Genomic DNA, 14,377 nt, shown 5'->3' with positions numbered 1-14,377 from the left:
ACCACGCCCATTTTTTCGATATCGAAAATTTCGAAAAATCGAAAAAGTGCGATAATTCATTACCAAATACGGATTAAGCGATGAAACTTGATAGGGAGTTAAACTTATGACGCAGAATAGAAAATTAGTAAAATTTTGGACAATGGGCGTGGCACCGCCCACTTTTAAAAGAAGGTAATTTAGAAGTTTGCAAGCTGTAATTTGGCAGTCGTTGAAGATATCATGATGAAATTTGGCAGGAACGTTACTCTTATTACTATATGTCTGCTTAATAAAAATTAGCAAAATCGGAGAACAACCACGCCCACTTTTTAAAAAAAAAAATTTTTTAATTCAACTTTTAAAAGAAAAGTTAATATCTTTACAGTATATAAGTAAATTATGTCAGAATTCAACTCCAGTAATGATATGGTGCAACAAAATACAAAAATAAAAGAAATTTTCAAAATGGGCGTGGCTCCGCCCTTTTTCATTTAATTTGTCTAGGATACTTTTAATGCCATATGTCGAACAACACATTACCAATCATTTTGAAATTTGGCAGAGGCTTAGATTCTAGAACGATAATTGTTTTCTGTGAAAAAGGGCGAAATCGGTTGAAGCCACGCCCAGTTTTTATACACAGTCGACCGTCTGTCCTTCCGCTCGGCCGTTAACACAAAAATTGATATATATTTACTAAACTCAGTTCACGCACTTATCTGAACGCACTTTATATTGGTGTAAAAAATGGCCGAAATCCGACTATGACCACGCCCACCTTTTCGATATCGAAAATTACTAAAAATGAAAAAAATGCCATAATAATATACCAAATACGAAAAAAGGGATGAAACATGGTAATTGGGTTGGTCTATTGACGCAAAATATAACTTTAGACAAAAACTTTGTAAAATGTGTGTGACACCTTCCATATAAAGTATAAGAAAATGAAAAAGTTTTGCAGGGCGAAATCAAAAGCCCTTGGAATCTTGGAAGGATAACTGTTCGTGGTATTACATATATAAATAAATTAACGGTATCCGACAGATGAAGTTCTGTGTCACCCTGGTCCACATTTTGGTCGATATCTCGAAAATGCCTTCACATATACAACTATCACCACTCCCTTTTAAAACCCTCATTAATACTTTTAATTTGATACCCATATCGTACAAACACATTATAGAGTCTCCCCTGGTCCACCTTTATGACAATATCTCGAAAAGGCGTCCACATAAAGAACTAAGGCCGACTATGACCACGCCCACCTTTTCGATATCGAAAATTACTAAAAATGAAAAAAATGCCATAATAATATACCAAATACGAAAAAAGGGATGAAACATGGTAATTGGGTTGGTCTATTGACGCAAAATATAACTTTAGACAAAAACTTTGTAAAATGTGTGTGACACCTTCCATATAAAGTATAAGAAAATGAAAAAGTTTTGCAGGGCGAAATCAAAAGCCCTTGGAATCTTGGAAGGATAACTGTTCGTGGTATTACATATATAAATAAATTAACGGTATCCGACAGATGAAGTTCTGTGTCACCCTGGTCCACATTTTGGTCGATATCTCGAAAATGCCTTCACATATACAACTATCACCACTCCCTTTTAAAACCCTCATTAATACTTTTAATTTGATACCCATATCGTACAAACACATTATAGAGTCTCCCCTGGTCCACCTTTATGACAATATCTCGAAAAGGCGTCCACATAAAGAACTAAGGCCCACTCCCTTTTAAAATACTCATTAACACCTTTCGTTTGATACCCATATCGTACAAACAAATTCTAGTGTCAGCCCTGGTCCACCGTTATGGCGATATCCCTAAATGGCGTCCATCTATAGAACTATGGCCCACTCCCTCTTAAAATACTATTTAATACCTTCCATTTGATACACGTGTCATACAAACACATTCCAGGGTTACCCTAGGTTCATTTTACTACGAGGTGTTTTCCCTTATTTTGTCTCGATAGCTCTCAACTGAGTATGTAATGTTCGGTTACACCAGAACTTAGCCTTCCTTACTTGTTTATTTTGGTTTTGTTTTCAAAATAAAAATATAACAAACTGTAATATATTTGGTATTTCTATACGAATGCATGACACTCTTAATACACGTCCAAAAATATCAAGAGGGGTATCATAAGACGCGGTTTGGATCCAGGATCTCGAACCCGAAAGCGGAGGTAAACAATTTTGGGTCTGTCAAGAAATATTTGCAAAGAAAATTTTGAAAATTTTCATGTGGTTCTTGTAATTTTGATGATTTTGTTTTACCCACAAAAAAAAATCGTGAACATAAGTGCTTTGCGCGGATATAGTTTTGGTCTCACAACCGGTGTTTGACCCACCCAACGTAATTTTTATAAGCGCGGCCACAGGCCGCCAATGCAGAAAGGTGTTCTGGGCAAATATGCTATGGATCCCACTCTCGGTTTCGGAGCACTCCGGGGTAATTTTTTCGATCTTTCGTTAATATCTTTTGAACGATCTATTTACGAAAATGTTTTTGAGTTGCAGTTACAAAATTTAAGATATCTTCTTTTAACAACCGAATTTAAAAAAGGAAAAATTTTAGTTGATGGTATTTGAAAAAAAATTGCTACAGCTATTGTTTTGCTCGCTTCTGCATATTCATTTACGTATTTTAATTGACTATCTCCGAAGCTGATCAGCCGGTTTGTTTTACCACTAAGGATGGCTTTGCAATGTTGCCACTTAATAATAAGTTTTTTAATAAACTACGATATGCCAATGTGAGAACAACAAAAAATGTTTTTAAGTTGAGTTGCCTGTTAGGGTTACCACCTATGGAAATAGTAAGTCATAATCTGGGATTTGCTCCTTATGTGCTGCCACCAAATATATTTCTACAATGTTGCCATCTATTTAAATTTTTTTAAATTACACACCATAAGCCAATGGTGGTATCAATCAGAAGATATTTTATGAATTAAGCGGGGGTTGCCCTTATTGCTTAAATTGTATGCAAACATTTATTTGAAGCAATTTTTAATTTTTAATTTATAATTTATTTAATAATTTGGGAAAAATTTAAACAACGTGACATCAGTATGGACAAGGTGACAGCTGTTTCGATTATACCTTGTAAATCCCTTCAATATCGAAACAGCTGTCGCCTTATCCGTTCTGATGTCATGTTATTTAAATTTACCCAAATTATTAAATAAGATATTTTAGTTCGTTTCTAAAGCAAAACTATTTGTAGTTGGGGTTACCACCTAGAGCTATCACCTATTGCTTTATATATCAGCTACTATCCCAAAAAGGATCAACAGGTTTGAATAGAATTTGTAAACAGATATTGTTTCAAATTTTGATATCATCTTTGCCAGAGTCACCGCTAAGGGTGTCTAAATGGTTACCACCTGTTTGAGTTTGTTTAAAGAAATATGAAAATTGGGTACCAGAGGTAAATTACTTTAGGTCGTATTTAAAAAAAAAACATATTTCTATCAACATATTACTTAGGTTGCCCTTAGAGTTGCCAAAGGAGTTATCGCCTAATGGTGTGCTATTTATTTCTTTATACATGCGTTAATATGCCAAAAGCCAAAAAAGCTCAACCGACTTGAATAGAATTTGGTAAATAGATATTGCATGAAAATAAAATACTTTTTATTAAGGTGTAGCCACTGAGGAGGATACTTTTAGAAGGTTGCCATCGAATTAAATTTTTTAAACTTTATTAAATATCCCAATTCAAACGTATTTTACGCTGTAGTAAAGAAATATTTTATGGGTAACTCCTTACATTATTATATATACTCTTAGTCTATCCACTACTATCTCTGAAGCTTATTTACCGATTTGGATGAAATTTAATACATATGTAGATAGTGCATTATATTTTAAGACTTTTTGTGTGGGTGTTGCAACTCCGGATTTGAAATTGTGAAAATAAGCGAGATACGTCAATATGAATATCCACCAACCATATACAGTACTTACATAGAAATATTTTTAATTAGGGTTACCACCTAACCCTACTACATACATTCCTTCATTATTATATATGTATGTTCCTTTGTCCGCTACTATATTGAAAGCTGCTGAGCTCCATTTGTCTGTAAAATTATATAGCTCATATATGATTTATTCGAAGCTCTTACACTTAGCTTTCAGAAAATTTATACAAGGTTGCCACCTCTTTGAATATATGTAACACATTTTCTCAGTTGGGACGAAATGAATATCAAACGCAAAAGATTTTATATAGGAATATTTTCAAGTAGAGTTATCACTTAGGTTTGCCTCAGCTAAGCGCACTTACATAGGTCCTGCCCTTTAGGATATTAAACATTTAAAAAATATGACATATGCAAATATCGCTCGAAAGACATTTCATATAGCTTTTCTCTAAAAATCCTTCTGAGTAGGGCTGTCACCGAACCTATGTATAATAATTAATTTCATATTTGCATACCGCATAGCTGGCGAATTACTGAGGCAAAGGTAAATCACGCGGAGCTAAGCCCAATCACCTCAGGCACCGTCTCCCCAGCGGGTTATAGGGTCAGAATATACCCGCGGTAGGTATGCCTGCCGTAAGAGGCGACTAAAATACCAGATTCAAGGAGCTGTGTAGCGCAACACTTTCAGGTTTCCAGCGCAATATATAGCTTCTCCAACCCCAATTGTCAACCTCACCTATCCGCGACGAGTCCTGTTTCACTAGCGGACGTGGCTCTGGCGACCGCAAGCTCTTCATGGAACTTCGGGATGGGGAGGGAGGGATGGCCCGACGGTTTAATGTGGTCGCGCAACTTAATGGTGTCATGTTACCGGAGCGTACCGGAGCTGTATCCGGCAAAGGACCATCACATCGATAACACTCCCCAAAGCCTTCGGGAGATACCTTATCGCTACAACAACAACAACGACAGGCACCGTCTAATTAAAAACCCGTTTTTCTCTTTTTTTCAAATTTCAGGTAAACAATTCGGCGTTGAGTACAAATCAATTAGTGGTTGATTTTAAAACCAAACTAGTCAACCTCAACACTTACTTTTCGTTTATGAGGTGAGCTATTACTGTAAAGCCGCCAGCCTATGTGTGGTCATATTTGAAATCGCTTAGAGATGATGTGAATGAGGAGTTTGTTGTTATTGCTTACAACTCGCCATATGTACGTTTGGGATTTTGTATAATTTATAAATTTGGAAATTTTTCAAAACTTACATTTTTTTGCAGTACCACTTGAAAAGTTCAGCGATTTTCTGTCGTGATATCTGCGATCAAATTGATTGGCTTAAAAATAGCAAATTTGGTCTGACACGTTTGATGTCCACTTTTGATATTATGTTTTGTTGTCTTTCAGAAAAGCTAATATTTCGAGAAACAATAAGCCAGACGAGGAAAGCGAAATTAGCGAAAAGTATATGAAATCGTTTCGGCAACTCCCCCAGCGGGTTAGGGGGCTTAGAATATACCGTCGTTAGGTATGCCTGTCGTAGGGGGCGATTAAAATACCAAATAAATTCAAGGGGTTGTGTAGCGCAATTTATAGCTTCTTCAACCCAATATCAACCTCACATCCCCGCGGCGAAACCTCTTTTTTAACAGTCGAGGCTCTCACGCCCCAAGCTCCTCATGGATCTAGGGGTTGGGAGGGCGGTAAGTTTTCATGCGGTCATACTAAATCGCTCCCGAGATGGTCACGCTTGTACCTTAATGGTGTTTGTACCGGATCCACCATCAACATCGATAACACCCCAAAGCCTTCGGTAGAATTTTGTGCTTTTGATGCGAAATTTTTTGACTTACTCAATTTTTTATCAGATCTATTGCGATATCCTTCTTGGGAGGTGGAAATCCTGATTGGTTGATATGGTGCAATAGTTTTCTGAGGTTCTGCTTGACTGAATAGTTGAGGACAAAATTTTGTATTACATTCGTTAAAAAATATCGGGTAAATCCCCTTTTTAGAAATATTTCCATACAGTTTCCAAAAAGTGCAAAAAAGGTGCAACATGTGCATGCGAATTCGATGCATTATCAGAAAATTTAATATAAACTGAAAACGTTTGATTATAAACAAAATCAGTGCAAGTAATATTTTGATATACAATGTTTCGTAATGTCGTGGGTCCAATGCCAAAGAAACGAATGTGCATATTTGGTGTGTTGAGAAAAACGCATAAGACATCGTTAGAAAAAGAGATTTAATTTTGTATTTTTCAACCACTATTGGAAGGTTTACTTTTGTAAACCACTGAGTAATGTTATTTGAAAAATGATTTTAAAATTTTTTTTTCAAAAAAATGCACATTTGTTGCTTTGGCTTTGCAAAATTTGACATATATAATATTTCGTTAGCAAAAATGGCACATTCGTTTCTTTGGCATTGTACCGACGATGTTTAACTTTGAACAACATTGGGCCAAAGTTTTGATTCGGCTTGTGGTAAACAGTGGTCATATACCTACATTTGTATACACACAAAAAAAAAATACTGGTAATATTTCATTTATCAAAATTACAATAGAATACCGTTCTAGACATATACCAAAGATACATAGGACTATAATTAGTTTGAAACATAAGACTTACAGATAATAGGTCCACGCAAAACTTATACAACTGCGGCTGCAACACGAAAGTGTTTACTCTTATCGCAACAAAGCAAATTTATATTTTTGTTTACAATTTGCGTTTATAGGGTATTTCAATAGGAGGCTCAATTGCACCGTGCCATTCGTTTTTTTCTCCATTAAAGCATATCTCATTTGCTTTACCCAATTAAATGAAAAAATACCCAAAGTAGCAACATGAGGCTATCAGCGCAATATTGGGGTGCAATTTATTTTGGTTTCTCTTCTAATGTAATGACCGAGACACAATGAAGTTTTTCATATAAAAGACTTCAACGTAATCTTATGCAGGCCAGTAACATCGCCACAATCACGCAAGATGCTGCGTTTGAAAATATGTAGGAACTTCAGACTTGGCAATTGAAGTTTATTTCGCCTTGCCCATTCGCGTACAAAACTTTGCGAATCACTGTTATAAGCATTCTCACTATACCAGAAGCATATTTTCTAACATATTTTGTTTCACCCTCCATATAAATACGTGCAATCTACTCTTAATGCATAAGATTGTCTATATAAAAGACGACTTATGTGACGGGGCTTTCAGTAACAATGGTTGCCATGGTAACGCTGCATGCCTTAACAATCAATTAATAGCTGAATTTTTGTAGTAGTCACTTACTCTCCGGAGTCCCGTAAAATTGTCAAGTATTAGTTAAAAAAACTTAACTTAAGGAATTGATAATTTTTTCCACAGGGTTGTCTTATATCATAGCTATGTTTTTTGTAATAGCACACTCCATTGGAAAGTTCTATATAGAAAAAGTATACAAAAATTTTGGACATGCAGTAGAATAATTTTTTTTTTGTACCAATAACAGCAATTATAATTTCGGCGGTGATATTTGCCTTGCAGAATTGTGCGGGCCTAATGTGCTTACATACAGACATTAGGGGGCCCCTTATTTTTAGAAGTCTTTTTTTTGTAACGCATACCCAGAGCGGGTTCAAACCCTCCCCGTAAGGACTCGATTTTCTATGGAAAAAGACAAAAAAGGCAATTTTACTGGCAAAAGAACTCTTTGAAAGCCAAATACCACCAAATACCACGCAAATGCTCTTTCGAAACAACAAATTGTTCCATATGGATCACATTGTTATTAAATTTTCATGTTAAATGTTCATCCGTCAGTGGCGCCACCTTCTGTATTAGAACAACAATGCAACGCAGTTCAGCTTTATACAGAAATATAGCCCGGCTACATTCAAAACGACGACTGCGAACGACAACGACGAAAAACTGAAGCTTGACGATAATTGCCGCCAAGCACCGACGACTGATTATAATGAAAGCGACAAGGACAGTTCTGCATTAGCTCAAACAACAACAAAAAATTTAGAAAAAAGTATTGCATGTGTTAAAAAAATTTATAACAAATCAATTTCAACACATATTTAAGGCTATTTGCATTTATTTTGATTTTTATTCACAAAAAGAAAAAAGGACGCCACGACCGTCGCCTGTCAAAATAGAAATATATCTAATCTAGCGACAGCGGCATTCATGATTAATTGCCGCTTTGTCGTGTCGTACCCAAAAAATTAATCCCCATAAGAACATGTGTAAAAATAATTTGACAGATGCCGCACCGTCGTTGTCGTCTTGAATCTGTTTTCCCTAATACGCTAGCTTTTTCCAAATAAAAACAATTTGACAATATTAGGCCAACTGATTTGGTGGCGTTTCTTATTAATAGAAAAAAATTTCTACATAACTGTTCGTTCAAATAAGACGTGCACGGATTATTATTCTTGAGTTGTCGGGTTTTTCATTTCGAAAATGTCAGTGGAACTAAGAAGCAATAAAAACAGTATATTTCTGGTGGGTGAGATTAATCACCAAATAACAGGCGCAAAATTACCGTCGGATCGTCAAATTCTTGCGGTTCTGTTTTTCAACATTCGCGAAATAAAGTTAAATATTAGTGAAAGTGCAAATCTTGTGGCTCGGGAGTGCATTATATTATGGGAAAAAGCTAGAATACCCACCAGAGCTTTCCCTAATTGTGTTAAAAAAATTGTGGATCTTTATCAGTTCTGGCGAGAGCTGCAAAAAAATTGTAAAAAGATACCGGATTTTTATAAACGTCGCGAGGAGGAGTTTCAACAGGATTTGGATAATTTATTCGATATCGCACATGCTGATGCTCTCAACAGAATTAAAATAGAAGAAGATAAAGTATTCTTACGTAAACAGAGAGAGCCAGGCCGCCCAGGTTGCTTAATGGGTGTAGACAAAAAGTTGGCTGTAATTGAAGAAAAGGCAAGGTTAAGACAACTAGCAAAAGAGAAATATAGAATAAAACAAATGCCCTCAGATGCCGTATCGACATCTGTTGCTGCTTACAAGGATATGACACATACAGAATTACATGACCAATCTGCAAGCTCTGAAGAAAGTCTGAACGAACCGACTCCTTCCACTTCTCAATCAATTCGTTCTTTAAGTGCAGTAGCAAAAAGAGGAAGAAAAAATTTCATCACGCCAAAATTGGTTGCGACTTTAGACAGATGTCAACTCAGCATTCGAGATTCTGTTTATGTAGTTCAAGCTGTAGTGGAAGCACTAGGTCTTAACTGTGACGATTACCCAATCAACAAATCCGCTATTCAACGCATTCGAACGCAAATGAGAAAACATAGAGCAGAATCCATTAAATCTGATTTTCAGAATAACATACCCGAAGTTGTTGCTGTTCATTCGGATGGAAAACTGTTACCTAGTCTCAACGTAAAAAGCTCTAAAGAAGAACGCTTCCCAATCGTTATTTCGTTTGAAGAGAAAGAACAAATTCTTGCAGTCCCGAAATTAGAGAGCTCTTCCGGCAAAAATCAAGCAAATGCAGTACTAAATACGCTAAATGATTGGAACCTTAATGATAAGGTACAAATAATGTGCTGTGATACGACAGCATCTAATACAGGTCGCTTGAATGGAGCTTGTGTGCTTTTGGAGCAAGCATTAGAAAGAGAATTGTTACTTTTTGCTTGTCGTCATCATGTTTAGGAACTTGTGCTCAAAAGTGTATTTCAAACTAAAATCCAAGAGGACAGTACCAGTCCCGAGATTCCACTATTTAAAAAGTTGAAAGATAACTGAAAGGATATTAATCCTAATGCTATCGAACCCTGCTCTAATTTCGTAAAACAACACTTTTGTGAGACGATGATAAATGAATTGGTGGAGTTTTATTACAACGAACTGGAGAAGTCAATTGTACGAGATGATTATCGGGAACTGATTGAACTAGCTATTATTTTTTTGGGAGGAAACTCTGAGAATAAAATTAAAATCAGACCTCCAGGCGCATTGCATCAAGCTCGGTGGATGGCAAGAGCTATTTACTCTATAAATATATGTTTGTTGCAGTCTCAATTTAAAATGAGCGTCAAGGACGAACAAGCGCTTAGAGATATTTCTTTATTCATTGTGACAGTTTATGTTAAGCCCTGGCTAAGATGCAGTTTAGCAGTAAAAGCACCGAATCAAGACTTACTCTTTTTAAAGACCCTGAAGGATTACGAAAGAGTTGACAAGTTGATTTCCAAAGCAGCTTTAGGAAAATTCAGTCACCACCTGTGGTATTTATCAGAAGAAATAACCCTGCTATCAATTTTTGACGAAGACGTTGATGAACAAACCAAGAAGAACATTGTAATTAACTTAAAAAGAGAAAGCTTTGATGATTCCGGAAAGAGATACGTTCCATCGAAGGATGAAACGTCGATATCTTTATATGGTGAATATTTATTCATACGTATTAAGCTATGCTCACTATTTACTAAACGCTAAACTTTTGTTCTTGTTTTAGAAAAATCTTTGAGTGATTTCATCACTATTAGAAGCAAAAATATATTTTCGAGGCTAAAAGTTGACTGCAGTTTCCTTCAGGAAAATATATCTTCGTGGGAAGAAAACGTGGCCTATATAGAAGCAAAAAGGAAGATTTTGTGCTTAAAAGCAGTTAATGGCATAGCTGAAAAAGCTGTTAAACTTATGCAAGACTTTCATGGTTTAATAACCGCAGAAGAAGAACAAAAGCAGTTCCTTTTACGCTGTGTGCAAGAACATAGAAATATGTATCCAGATTGTAAAAAAAAGACTTTAAAAAGGAAATGTTCTGAGTAATCCTATTAACAATATTTAAATTAAACAATCTTTAATACAAATTTCTATTATTAAACAAAGCAATGAACATTTCCGTTGATCCAGCTACTAGATGAAAAAAGAAACTGCTATTTTTGAGGCCCTGTCGGCACGGGTTAAAGTTTACGTGGAAAGTTAAAATTTGTTATTTAAGCAGAGGTTTGTATACTGAACCGAATTAGAGGGTATGCGTTTTGTTAATTGCAAAACGAAATATTTCGTTCATATAAGGGACACCCTAACAGACATACTTCATAAAAATTTATGTCAATATTTACGTATAAAAGGCAGCAAACCCTTGACGAGATAGTTATTATCGATCTAAGTGTTAAAGTGGTGAAATTAGTCGGCATGTCCAGCTTAGTGTTCATTGTGTCTTTACTTTTAGGATGCAAATATGTGTTATCATGCCAAATTACCATAAAAGGCCAATCACCGATTTTTACAAAGGACTTTGGATCTAAGACTATAGTTTTTAGAGCGCACTCAAATATATTGACTTTGGAAGATGAAGAAACTATAAGGGCTCATTGTAGAGGAATAACAGTGTATGCTTTATCTACAAGTTCGTCTAGACAGTATCAATATGGGTATGATGAGTATGATGAGGGGTATAATATTTTACATTTTTTATCTTGTATTTGTTGTTTCAATGAATGTATTGTTACATAGCAATAGACAAATGAAACAGAGGATTGACATTAGTTCACCTCGTCAGGATACGGAAGTTTTCACTTGTGAATCGAATTCGTTGAAGATTTTAGGCACATCGTATGAAGACGTTCAAGTTTTATGTCCTGTTTACCCTCGTTTAAGGCTTTATGAAAGTCAAAAGAATCTGCCAAAATGCACAAACTTTACGAGCTACGCATTCGGGTTTAAACTCCCGGAAACTGGCGATGTCATCAAATCTGCCGTCTGCTACGATCTAGATCATCTTGAATTGAAATTTGCATCTTATGTTACTTACGAAAAGAAAGTGGTGGTCTACAATATGGTTCAAGTTGGTAATGAATTATCTCTTAATCTCAAGCAAGAACTTAATGGATTCAGTAAATATTTTGAATTTTTAAAGTAAGTAAAATTGTTTACACAGGTCTAATTTGTTGCCTGAATATATTTTTTATACCAAATGAAATTTTATTTATTTGTTATCAAGTGGAAATTCTGAAAATGCAGTTGCACAATCTACGAAATCGCCCTTCACTGCAAATGAGTTCGAATTCGACAGTATCATACAGGATGAATCACTAAAAAAGGAGCTTGAAGACTTCAAATATATCTTTAATGTAATGTGGTGGCATCAACTGCGTTAAGAAAATTGGCATTTCTTCGTCGACGCTATAAGTGAACGCTCCCAGACTGCTAAATATGTGGTTCATGTAGCTCCTTTTGGAAATGTTACCATACCAGATATAAAGGAAAACTGCACTTCACCTAAAAACAAAATTGTATACATTAGTAATGAGGATATGATAATCAACGCACCAGGATATATATGGGCTTATTTGAAATCAATTACAACCGGTGTGGATGAGGAATTCGTTGTGATAGGCCATAATTCGCCTTATGTAAGATATCAAGATATATCGCTAGCATATTTTTTACCTAAACTTTACCTATATACATTAGGCCGGGTCGATTTGTGGGGAGGCAAAAAAATCGCCCATTACTCTGTGAAAATCATATTCTGGGGAGCAAAATAAGAAACTTTGCCGAAGGAACCATACGTCTAAAACGAACTCTGATGTCCCCCCCTTTGGGTCGTAGGGGCAAATTTTGAAAAATCCCACTTTGAAATGCCTATGTTTTTTCTTTTTGGAGTTTATTTTTCTCTTTAGAAATTTATTTAGTCAGAACATATGTAAATTAAAAAATGAATTAACTTAGTAATAGAAAAGAAATTAAAAAAAATTATTAGAAATTAGCGTTTTTACAACCCCCTTTTAAAACCAAGGCATCACTGTGATGCATTTGCATGTCGTAAACATAGTTGTGTGGGTTTTTATTCAACCGTTTTAAAATATGAAGGTATCACTGTGACACAATTGCAGATCGTAAAATTGCGTGTGTTGTTTTTTTAAGCCACCACAAGAATTGAACTGGTAGAATTGAAATTGCCCCTACCCAAAAGTTCGACCCAAAGGGGGGGGGGGGCATCAGAATTCGTTTTAGACGTATGGTTCCTTCGGCAAAGTTTCTTATTTTGATCCCTAGAATACGATTTTCACAGAGCAATGAGCGATTTTTAAATCGACCCGCCCTAATATACATATATATATTTATATATATATATATATATATATATATATATATATATATATACATATATATATATATATATATATACATTTTTTTCAGAAGAAGAATCCAGATCACAGCGAGTTTTGTGAAGTTGACATATGCGATGAAATCAAATGGCTGAAAAATAGTCAGTTCGGTAGCTTGAGGCATCTGCCATCGCTCGGTTACACTTTTTGCTGCCGACCTGAGGATGTAGCCAATAAAATTGGTTATTTTCCTTTTAAAGCAATTGAAAATGTTGCCTCAACACCGCAAGCTTGAATGTCGGAATGACGTAATGACGTAATGAAGACGGCATGTGTACGCAATAAGTAATGTATATATGTATAATGTATGTATAAACCGAGTAAAAAAATGATTAAAGTTCCTTATAGCTAATAACAAGGCGAATCTATACTAAATTCGCCTTGGCTAATAAATAAACAAATTTTGACAAAAAGAAAAAAATTAAATGATATATGAAATTTCGTTTTGCATATTAATGAGATAGGGTTTCTACGTCACACCACACTGTCTGAATAATCCGCAGGCGCAAATCTACCATACAAAGACTAGGACTTGTTTCAGGCTAAGATTCACTAGTTTATATTCTTATGATTGATAATTTTATTTAGATTTAAATTACGGGCAATAATGTTTTTGTTTCCATATTTAATAAAGGCTTAGTCGTTAATTTTGTAAATGCATCAGTTCTCCAATCTCAGTTATACATGTGGTATTTTTTTTAAGGTTAAAAGCTGTAGACTGCATAGTATTGACTTTATGACTCGTTATATTTCCATAAATTATCACAATTTCTTCAATGTTAAGTTTTACCAAGGTGACCATTTTGTACATAACACCAGTTTCCTCGCGAAGGGAGTTCGTCGGATAAGCTAGAAGGTTTAACATGGTCATATAAAATCGTTCCCGCAATGCTCATTCTAGAATCTAATGGTGCTATTTCACGAAAAATAAAATATAGTACTTTCGGGAAGTCTTCTTATCGCTACAAGAAGAAGAAGAAGATAGTGTGCAATTTTTATTAATACCCCTAAGAAGAAGGATCCTGCAAACTGCGCCAACTATTGCCAAATCAGCCTTCTTAGTATCACGTATATGGTCCAGTCAAGCGTATTGTGCGTAAGATTGAAGCCAGCCATAAATCGGCTGATTGAACCTTATCAGTGCGACTTCAAACATGACAAACCTATTATCGACCAGATATTCATTATGCGTCAAATCTTGCAAAAACCCCGCGACCACCTCTTCGTCGATTTTAAAGCCGCCTGCCACAGCACGTAAATGAGCTGCCTATATGCCGCTATGTCTA

General features: G+C 35.5%; 1 protein-coding gene across 4 annotated transcripts; it reads left to right on the top strand.

Moving 5' to 3' along the window:
* The first annotated feature begins 10,966 nt into the window (after nucleotides 1-10,966).
* On the top strand, nucleotides 10,967-13,636 carry LOC137246255 (uncharacterized). 4 transcript variants are annotated; one of them, XM_067777353.1, is made up of 4 exons: nucleotides 10,967-11,372; nucleotides 11,434-11,835; nucleotides 11,921-12,332; nucleotides 13,126-13,636. In XM_067777353.1, the coding sequence occupies exons 1-3, from the start codon at nucleotides 11,026-11,028 to the stop codon at nucleotides 12,075-12,077; spliced, it is 906 nt and encodes a 301-aa protein (XP_067633454.1). In that variant the 5' UTR covers nucleotides 10,967-11,025; the 3' UTR covers nucleotides 12,078-12,332; nucleotides 13,126-13,636. The 4 variants fall into 4 exon arrangements, with proteins under 4 accessions (XP_067633454.1, XP_067633453.1, XP_067633455.1 ...); XM_067777352.1 differs by having other exon boundaries at nucleotides 13,123-13,636; XM_067777355.1 differs by having other exon boundaries at nucleotides 10,968-11,351; nucleotides 13,123-13,636.
* The last annotated feature ends 741 nt before the right edge of the window (nucleotides 13,637-14,377 follow it).

Source organism: Eurosta solidaginis, chromosome 3, assembly GCF_040869045.1.
Source record: "Eurosta solidaginis isolate ZX-2024a chromosome 3, ASM4086904v1, whole genome shotgun sequence".
Lineage (NCBI taxonomy): Eukaryota > Metazoa > Arthropoda > Insecta > Diptera > Tephritidae > Eurosta > Eurosta solidaginis.
This window is presented reverse-complemented; position numbering and strand designations above follow the sequence as displayed.

Bases quoted from the DNA above. Each gene is read 5' to 3' on its own strand.
- LOC137246255 (XM_067777353.1), top strand. From the start codon at position 11,026: ATGTCAATATTTACGTATAAAAGGCAGCAAACCCTTGACGAGATAGTT. The intron at 11,373-11,433 runs GTATAATATTTT...ATTGTTACATAG, and splicing joins TATGATGAGTATGATGAGGG to CAATAGACAAATGAAACAGA. The intron at 11,836-11,920 runs GTAAGTAAAATT...TTTGTTATCAAG, and splicing joins AAATATTTTGAATTTTTAAA to TGGAAATTCTGAAAATGCAG.